Below are 9,729 nucleotides of genomic sequence, written 5' to 3'. Positions count from 1 at the left end.
CGACAAAGGCTCATGCTGCTCACGGGCGTATTGTGGAACCGAATCTGCCGATGCTTCAGAATAGTGGCAGCTTGCTTTTCTGGCAACTCTTGAAAAGTGTAATGGCCTTGCAAGCTTGTTTACCGAAGACACATGGGATGCTAGTTTACTATCAGCTGTAAATATTCGGGCGTCTCACTCATCGCCATCCGTATTTCTAATGCTTAAATGTTGCTGTGATCGCTGAGTCTTTTCGAATAAGAATATCAAGTGCAGGTAACAACATTATCTTGCCCCGCTGCGGTGGTCTAGTGGCTGAAGTACTCGGCTGCTGGTCCGCAATTCTCGGAACCTAATCCCGGCTACGGCGGCTGTACAGCTTAAGGCCATAGTGTGAAAAAAAAATTTTACAATAAAAATTTGCGGCGTCACTGCAAGCATAGTGAATACGCAATGTGACGGAGCTCAATTTGAGATACAAAGCGCCTAAAGAAAGAAAGGTGCTCTGTCGCTAAAATTTGGCATGCGGTGTTCTAATTGGCTGCTGACGTAACACACGAGGTCGAAGTAATATAATTTATGACCTTGGGTGAAGGTGCTTTTAAAAGAAAAGCGTGTCCGGTCATCGCTTTGTTATGGCTATTCGCTGACTTCGGCGTTTCTTTCAGCTGCAAGTAACGGCTGCGATAGCGGGTTGGTAATGAACGAGAGCCCATCGCATATTCCGATCACGGAAACTTGACCGGTTTTCTCGCAGCCGAGGTGAACAAAACAAACTGGTTTTTGCAACTTGCATACCTTCGACGTTTTTGTTTTCGATGACTGAAACGAATAATCAGCCTAACCATGGCTTCGACAGAAAGGATTCTATGGTCCCTGCGTGGGGAAGGGAGCGAAAATTTGTGACCGTAGGACTAAGAAGACAGCTCATTCGCAAGCACAAACAAAACGATGTCTCTAAAAGCGAAAGGGACATCTTATCGCTGCGATACGGAGACTTGCTGGTGATAAAAATATACTGAAAAAGCGGGAGCTCACCACACGAGGCCCCCCCCCCCCCCCCCCCCGCTTCAGAGTCACTGCAGCTGAATTGCAGACGCTTTTACAGGGACGACCACGGCAACATGTCAGCCGAGATGGAGTTCGCAGGACGCCTCGCAGTTGTGACCGGTGGAGGCAGTGGCATAGCCGAAGCCATCTGCCATGTGCTGGCCGAAAGAGGAGCCCGTGTCGTGGTAGCGGACATCAACTTTGAAGCGGCCGAAAAGGTCTCAAACTCCCTGCCAGGTTTGTCTACAGGGTTTAAAATTTTATCTGAATATTGCCAGGTGTTTCTGTTTTGCATCCGTACAAATATTATAAAACGGTCACTGATTGTTGCCGCACTTATATCATACAAGTAATGAAGGCAGTACATCATAAGGATCTTTTTTTGCAGCTGTTAATTGAGAAATAAAACTTTAAAGGAAATTGAGTATTTGTGGAGTGTTTCTGCTACACAACAATGATCGTCATCTACTTGGAGTACTTTCCTCGCGTTATCTCCTTGGTTCCGGTAGTTCGCAGTCGCGAATGGCGCGTGCGTTATCAGTGTCACATAGCATTCCCACCAGAAAAGTGGCTAGAGCCGGGTTTTCAAGAAAGGCAATGCGAGCAAGTCAAATTGCTATTATTGTTGTGCAGCAGAAGCGGTGGCCAAGTACTCAAATTTTGTAGGGTTCTATGCAGGATTGGCTGGAAATGTAGCTAATATTATTATCCTCTTTTTTTAAGGCAACCTATACGCTTTCAGTATATATGCTCAGCTACGTATGCCTGTCTCCTCTCAAATATTGCATACATTTAATATACAAAATACAGGCTTCTGCTCACCAACAAGACGCCCTCCTTCATATCGATCTTATGCAGCACGTTAACAACCCAGTGCCCAGGGAAAATAAAAACAAAATTTTTACACTGTACCAAATGTATCACTAAGGGAATACTTTGAAATATATGAATTTCCCATAAAGCCTATTTTTTGTTGAGTTGAGGGTGGGTGCAGATAGTGGACGTATGATTTTTTTGCATTGTTGCTCACCTCATAACGTCCTTCATGCAGATGGCATCCATACTCGCATAATAATTTAGACAATCCTTTAACATTTATTAGTGTGCAATTTTTTATCGCCTTGCGCTCCTTCACTGCTGCTGCAGATTGCACAGATCACCATTATTTTTGGTAACTTATGATTAACTTTTCATTGCAATACGACACCGCAGGAGAGCCTGCACAAGCAGGCGTCCAGTGAGTGGCGTCAGCACGGGTCCTTGCTGACGAGAGAACGGGGATGGGTTGATTGATTGATTTGTGGTATTTGACGTACCAAAACCAACATATACTTATGAGAGACGCCGCAGTAAAGGGCTCCAGAAATTTCGACCTCTTGGGGTTTTTTAACGCGCCCCCAAATCTGAGCACACGGGCATACATCATTTTCCCTCCATTGAAAATGCAGCCACCGCAGCTGGGATTCAATCCCGCAACCTGCCGGTCAGTGTTTAAAAAACTTCACATGAACAAATTCTTCTTCACAATCAATGATCGGTCCCTTAGAAAGAACTGCACCTAAGCCAGCTTCAAGAACACCAGAATTGATTTGGGTCAGATATCCAGATTTTTTTCTGATATCCTCCCCTGCAGATAATCATTTGTGTGGCAGCATTCTCTATTTTTCTAAAAGCTAGAACCATTGTGAACCTAATCAGCGAAAAATACGATGCTAAGAACCTTTCTTCCGGTGGACTTGAGTTGAAGCGACGTGGAAAGACCACTTTTACAGGCACTCAAACAAAAGCATTTGGCTCACCTTAGTATATCCTCCAGGTGTGTCTCCAGGTGTGTCCTTGTTAGCGTGTCTATCCTCCTGGAGATTTACAATCAGAGTTCATTATAAGTTGAGGATGACTCAGCGAGCAATGAGAACGAAAGTGCTCGGTGTAACTCTAAAGAAGGAGAAAACAGCAGACTATAGCCGGGAACAAACGGGTGTAAAAGACATCATAGTCAAAATCTATATTATTTGTGACATGCTGCAGGCCCAGGTAAGGGTTCAAGCAGGAGGAGCATGGGAAGTGTAAACTATAAAAACAAGTGGTAGACAACATAGTAACCATAGAACAAAAAAGAACAACAGTACAAAAGTTGGCATATAAGCTAAGCATATACAAACGGCATGAAGGGAAACTAAAATCCTTAACATTTTAACTACGCACTTGCGTCAATATAGGACAAATGTTCACAAAAAAGAAGCGTTCATAGGCAGTGCACGTCGCGCGAAGACAGTATAGCCGCTGGTCATTAATAATCACAGACTGAATTCCAGGAGAATACAAGCGGGTGAAGGGGAGACAGAAACTTCGGTGAGCAGATGAAATGAGGAAGTTCTAAGGTATAAAGTGGCAGCTGCAAGCACAGGAGTGAGTTGACAGGTGGAAGATGGAAGAGGCGTGTGTCCTGCTGTGGGCGTAGTCAGGCTATTGATGATGATGTTGAATGTGCGTATTACCCCTCTCTCCCCACCACAGTCTAAACATTGTCCAACGTGGCATATCAGATCGCTATCGTATGCGCAAAATAGACTCCGAACTTCTTCAAGGTTTACGAGACCAAGGTGCTGTCGCCCTTCACCACATCACTATCAGTGGAAATGTTGAAAAGGCTAATACACCCCATATTGTCCTCACCTCCAACAGGTCCACCCTTCCAGAAGATATGAAAGTTGCGTCCATTCATTAAAAAGTCCACTATAAATACTGAACCGACCCCGCCGCAGTGGTCTAGTGGCTTAAGTTACTCGGCTGCTGACCCGCAAGTCGCGTGATCGAATTGCAGCTACGGCAGCTGCATTTTCGATGGAAATGAATAATGCTGTAGGTCCGTGCGCTCGGAGATTTGGGAGCATGTTAAATACTCCAGGGGGTCAAAATCTTCGGAACCCTCCACAACGGCGTCTCGCATAACAATATGGTGGTTTTTGAACGTTAAACCCCACATATCAATCAATGCTGAACCCGAGGAGATGCTTGAGTTACCAATAGTACAGACATAAATTCAAGACATGTCGCGGAAAACACTTTCAGAAATCTGATAAGATTGCAGCGTCAAAGCCCTTCACGTAAGTTTTTGCCGTCACCTCTTCTCATATACTCGTTGCCACTTGCGGCGCGCTCTTCGAACACGACGCAAGACGGTCAACACGGACGCAGGGTGCGCACGTGCACACGCACACACACAGAAACACACACGCACGGACGCACGCGCACAGTGTTGGTGTGTGCGTGTGTCGCGCGTCTTTCCTGGTGATCGAAACAAGCATCGCAAGCGTCCAGTATGCAAAACCAGCTAGCTTCTACTGTAGCTCCTTTAAGTTGTGCGAAGGTACAGGTGTTTCTGCAGAGCTTCGCTGATACTTATATTTTAAATACGATAGTCTTTTTGGGGGACCTTCAAAAAAAAATTGGTCTGTCTTTCTGTACACTTGTCTGTTTGTCCACCCTCACCGATATCTCAAACTGCGCCGAATGACCAACCACATCAGCAGTGCCCCCTAACATTGCTGAAGATTCAGCGTTCATACTGGTGCAATTCTCAATTAAAAAGCATTTACTGCGCATATCTGTGGCACCATAACAACACCTCGATGTTTTGTATGTGTGCCGTTATACTGAAGAAGGTACACACAAGTAATTTTAAGGAACGTAGCGTTTATCACGCTGCGTTGACAGTGCAACGCGATGCTCAAAATATAATTGCTTTCAACGTTTTGCTAAAACGACACGGGGGTGGCACCGACCCGTCGCTTTGCGTTCTACATCTTATAACCTCCGAGACAGGCGCGCAGCTTTCTCCGTGGGTCCGCTCGCATTCCTTCGTTTTCGAACTGCCAGAGGGCGCTCGCGTATAACGTGCCTCGATGCGGTCGTTCGTCTCCGCTACACGCTCGATGCACTAACGCATTGCCGCGAGAATAGCATTCCCTAATTTTATTGCGTTGAACATCAAATAAGCGTTATGTTCACTGTCTCCAGGCGCAAGACTATCGTCTTTCGACGAGATTTGCAGTGTAACATGCAGTTGCGGGGCCAATTTTTTAGCCTCTCTTCTGCCGAGCTTTTCTGTCTTGATTAAATTCTCGAACAGTTTTTTTACTATATCTAAATAAGTTATCACTGATCGCAGGCTGCCCGGACCATCGTGCAGTGGAAGTCGAAGTTGGGGAGTCGGCGTCCGTCGAGAAGCTCTTCCAGGTCATTGAAGGGTTCAGTGATGGCACACCAGTGAGCATAATTATCAACAACGCCGGCACTGGGGCTCTCTTCACTTCTATCACCGACGCTAGTGAGGATGACTTTGATCGCATAATGAAGACAAACTTGAAGGTGAGATACAGCCTAAAACTTACATGGTGCGAACCTGCGAGTAGCCTGTAAAACACATCAGGCAATAGCTTTCTGAAATAATTACGCCGAGTAGATGAAGATGAAGGTCAAAAGAAAAACAATCAATGTACGCTAAATGTGATAATTAGAGGCCGAATGGAGGCGTAATTTTCGCAACTCCAGAAAAGGTTCCGTGTTCTGGCAACACTGGCTGAAAAACAAAAATGGCAGAGCTTAACAGGATCAACGTTACCTTTTCCTCACCCTCGCACGTGCTTAGCGTGCGTGTGTTTATACACTCTTTCCGAATGTGTGTATATACACACATTTGAAATTAAAAAAAACTGTTCGGGGGGAAGCAATAAAGCAGGTTAATTTGAGAACTGGTAGCACTACGATTCGCACAGAAAACAAGCATATGCGGAAAAAACGGTCGCACACTTAAAGCGAAAATTTTCTAAAGCGCTTTCTTATCAACAAAACTATACTGTGTGTTTGGAGAATCCCGAATATCGATGAAAATGCACACACACTACACAATGACCTACTCACCGAGGAGAATTAACAAGTCTTGAGCGAATTCAACACAACAAACTGCTGTAGTGTCTGTCGCCTTCTTTCAAATGCATAGGTTTCTGATTTGTGCCGTTTGCCGTCGCATGCGATGTCGTGGGACATCACTTTCTTTTTTTTCGGGCTGGCGCGTGTGGAATGAAGAAAATAAAGAAACAATGAGGACGCTTCTCAACGCGCCCGACATGGTAACAAATCGCCTTTCAAAGTTGACCTCGTAAGCGCCATTTCCAAGTGCAGCCGCTAGGTGGCGAGCGCTAACTTGAGTCGCGAAGAGGAATAACTTGTAGTAGGCAATTATGGTCATATGCACTTTCCTGCCTGTTTTGGCTGCCTCGAATGCTTTCCTCAAGCTCTTCTGAAATCAAAAACGATCTCGAGCGAATTGATGATGATTCATCTCTAGGTAAAATACAAGCAATAAAGAGAGTCAGCCCTGGGTGCAACTTATTAAATAGCCCTAGCGAAGGCTGGAGGAGAGGCCTTTCCAGAGCCCTTGTAAGGGGCAAGTACTACAAAAAGACGGTGCCCACTACGCCAGTAATATTCGCAGTTTTGAGAAATTGGTGTGTGCAAAGTCTGTCACTATTTATCATTCTACCGAAAGGCAGCGTACCCAGGCAACGCCTGCAATGCATTTTGTGCAGTCCGTTGATGCTGCGGCTGATTACGATAATGAAATTTGGCAGAACCTTTAATCATACGAAGGAAACATTGAACAGTACCCACTTTACGCAACAAACAATGTGTGGCGACTGGTGTTGGTTCAGTACAAAGGTATTAAGTTGCTCGCGAAAGCTGCCTGAAGGAAGGCGTGGCCATTTAACTAAGTAATTTGTAGAGAATGAAGTAAATCCTGCAGAGCGCGGGAACCAACCTCTTAGCACAAAATATCTGATAGAGATATCACTGCACACTTGTTCGATGGGAACATGCTGCCTCATGTACTTTGTATAATTAGTTCCATAACAAGAAAGGTAGAGGGTGTATAAAAATCCGCATCGGAGAGGGGTACTCATAGTTCTTTGTTGTAACTGCGCCTATTTTGGGAACGTAACCTGACGTCCGGCGGTTACGTCAATGTTGCAAAACGTCAATGTTGTGTGAGTGCATGAGTGGCCCGGGGAGTAAGTGAGGTATTAGGGTACGAGTTGACATGTGCATTCTACTACTGGTACTTACGAGACTATAATTCTCAGAGGTTTTCCTTCCCATCATATCACTCGTCCCAGTACTCTAGAATGCTAGCAAAACGGCAGAACACACCACAGGAAACGTAAAAGGCAGACTGCGCCGTCAAAACAGTCTCTAATGCGGCAAGATGCCGATTTGTTGTACAAAGGACAAATGAACGACATCTATACTACGTAATGTTGCCTGTGAGAGCTGTGACGCCACTTCACTTCCAGCGAGGATTGTAGAGGTGTTGTAGTGGCGTAAGCTTCTTTTACAATGGGCAGAATCTGCGTGGTACGTATGGCTGTGCTGTTCGCAAAATACGATCACCACGGCCTTCTGCACGAATTAGCAGGCATCCCTTTTAAAAGACAAGGCTTGCAAACATTAACACTATAATGACGCCAGGACTCCACAGCCGCCTAATAACTCAGGTGCACATAACGGCGGAAAAGAAGAGACTCAAATACGTATCTGCGCCGGCACGTGAAATATGAGAACTTAACAATATGACGGACTAGCTTGTGCACTGTTGCCGCCTCAAACCTGAACTCACTTTTTTATCAGGTATTCAACCACAACTTACCCCTATAAATCTTTAGGAAGAAGTTCGGGCCAGTAAAAAAAAAACACAAGGGTGCGCATGCATGTGACTAAAAGAATCTCTTAAGTTAGGAGTAAACAAAAAAACTAAAAGCCATTTTGGCTTTGCTAATGTTTTATCATATGTATGAATACGGTGTATCATAATTTTCTAGCGCACCTTTCGTCTTTCTGTGCATTTATTGAGTGTAATGTAGGCTTTGAATACGCTGGAGACAAGGCTAGGGCGAAATTTTATTTGATGCTATATTCCAAGTCATCCCTAGTTTTCACCAATATTTTGCAAGTTTATGAAATGTCGACTACGTGGAAAAAGGGCAGTTTTTATAATGGCTCAAGCTCCATAAGATTTACCATGTTACAATAGCTATCGAGTATTCCTTACAAACCTGAAATTGCTATCAAGCTACGCCCTAAGACTCGTGCACAGTAAAAAAACATTTTGAGGACAACCTGTCCACTAACTACAATAAAAAATGGCATTAGAGTAAATTTTTCTGCAGGGCACATTCCTAATGAGCCGTGCGGGCATCCGCCTAATGCTGGCTGCTGGAATCAAGGAAGGAGCCGTGGTCAACGTGTCGAGCCTTGCCGCCAAGAGCGGCGTCCGGGGCATTGCCAGCTACGTGGCTTCAAAGGCTAGAATCTTGGGTCTCACAAGGTGCATGGCACTAGACGTTGCAGGCACGGGCATTCGGTGCAACGCCGTACTACCTGGCTTCACGGAGACGCCTCTGTCCGAGCATCTCTCCGAAGATGAGAAGAAGCAACTTACTGCAAGCATACCACTCAGTCGCCCTGCCCAACCACGCGAGGTGGCACAGGTAGTGGCATTCCTGTGCAGCCGACAGAGTTCGTACAAGATCGGCTCCTGTGTCGATGTCTCCGGTGGAGCCATGGTTTAATAATAAAGTCACACACCCCGCATAACCACAATTTTGTAATCAATGAATAAATTAAAAACCATTTTCTCTCTTCAATAGCAGCTGTCACTGTCCACATCATAGTCTCGTCGGCATCTACATTTTGACAAGACAAAGAAAGTCTATCAAAACTGAGTATTCGTCGTAAGGAAAAACGTTTCGAATATCGATGTTTAATATGCGAAAACTACGAGAAACGCGAAGACGAGGCTTATCCTAAAACTCATGTTCCCGTACCGGAGGCAGTAGATTTGCTTTTTTGCATATCTACGGCCATGTTGCTGAACTGTTAGAGAAAAGGTTACTTTTAAATCCGAAGCAGTAGCTTGCGTTCTGCAAATACATTTGTATTCTATCTATCTATCTATCTATCTATCTATCTATCTATCTATCTAGTGAAATGGTACCATTTCACTTAGATCCTTCGAAGAAGACTGGTCCACCAGCCGAAACTGTTAGGATTAAATAAATATTTTATTGTTTTGTTTTCTATACTGCACTATTCTCGAAGTTTATAACTTTTATTACGGTAGCCGGAAGAAACTCTGATCATCTATTTTATCTATATATATATACATATATAGTCACGTCCCGTCTTATTTTACGTACCAATATATATATATATATATATATATATCTATATATATATATATATATAGTCACGTCCCGTCTTATTTTACGTACCAATATATATATATATATATATATATATATATATATATATATATATATATATATATATATATATATATAGTCACGTCCCGTCTCTTACGTAAAAAGAGACGGGACGTGACTATTTGCCAATGAATTTACAACGATAAAATCAGAGCGCAGCACAGAGAGCGAGAAAACCAGTCCTCTTCGTCGTCTTCTGTCCACAGAATGGTTCACCCTTCATGCGATAGCTACGTAGCATTATCCCCCGGTTTTAATAGCACCGACTCGGCGCACATTATATGTGTTCTTCAGAAGGAGGGCGGTATAGTTTCAACCTACTGACGTGGACTACGTCACTGGGGTGTTTGCAGACAAATTAGTCGCGGAGACTAGAATG

General features: G+C 44.2%; 1 protein-coding gene across 1 annotated transcript; it reads left to right on the top strand.

Moving 5' to 3' along the window:
* Positions 1–1,071: 1,071 nt before the first annotated feature.
* LOC142768835 ((3R)-3-hydroxyacyl-CoA dehydrogenase-like) lies at positions 1,072–8,681 on the top strand. The gene is made up of 3 exons (XM_075871197.1): positions 1,072–1,266; positions 5,201–5,400; positions 8,256–8,681. The coding sequence occupies exons 1-3, from the start codon at positions 1,104–1,106 to the stop codon at positions 8,655–8,657; spliced, it is 765 nt and encodes a 254-aa protein (XP_075727312.1). The 5' UTR covers positions 1,072–1,103; the 3' UTR covers positions 8,658–8,681.
* The last annotated feature ends 1,048 nt before the right edge of the window (positions 8,682–9,729 follow it).

This window comes from Rhipicephalus microplus, chromosome 1, assembly GCF_043290135.1.
Source record: "Rhipicephalus microplus isolate Deutch F79 chromosome 1, USDA_Rmic, whole genome shotgun sequence".
NCBI lineage: Eukaryota > Metazoa > Arthropoda > Arachnida > Ixodida > Ixodidae > Rhipicephalus > Rhipicephalus microplus.
This window is presented reverse-complemented; position numbering and strand designations above follow the sequence as displayed.

What these genes read in the sequence shown, in the direction of transcription:
- LOC142768835 (XM_075871197.1), top strand. Translation starts at nt 1,104, where the DNA reads ATGTCAGCCGAGATGGAGTTCGCAGGACGCCTCGCAGTTGTGACCGGT. An exon ending in GGTCTCAAACTCCCTGCCAG is followed by an intron (nt 1,267 to 5,200) that starts GTTTGTCTACAG and finishes CACTGATCGCAG; the next exon opens with GCTGCCCGGACCATCGTGCA. An exon ending in TAATGAAGACAAACTTGAAG is followed by an intron (nt 5,401 to 8,255) that starts GTGAGATACAGC and finishes ATTTTTCTGCAG; the next exon opens with GGCACATTCCTAATGAGCCG.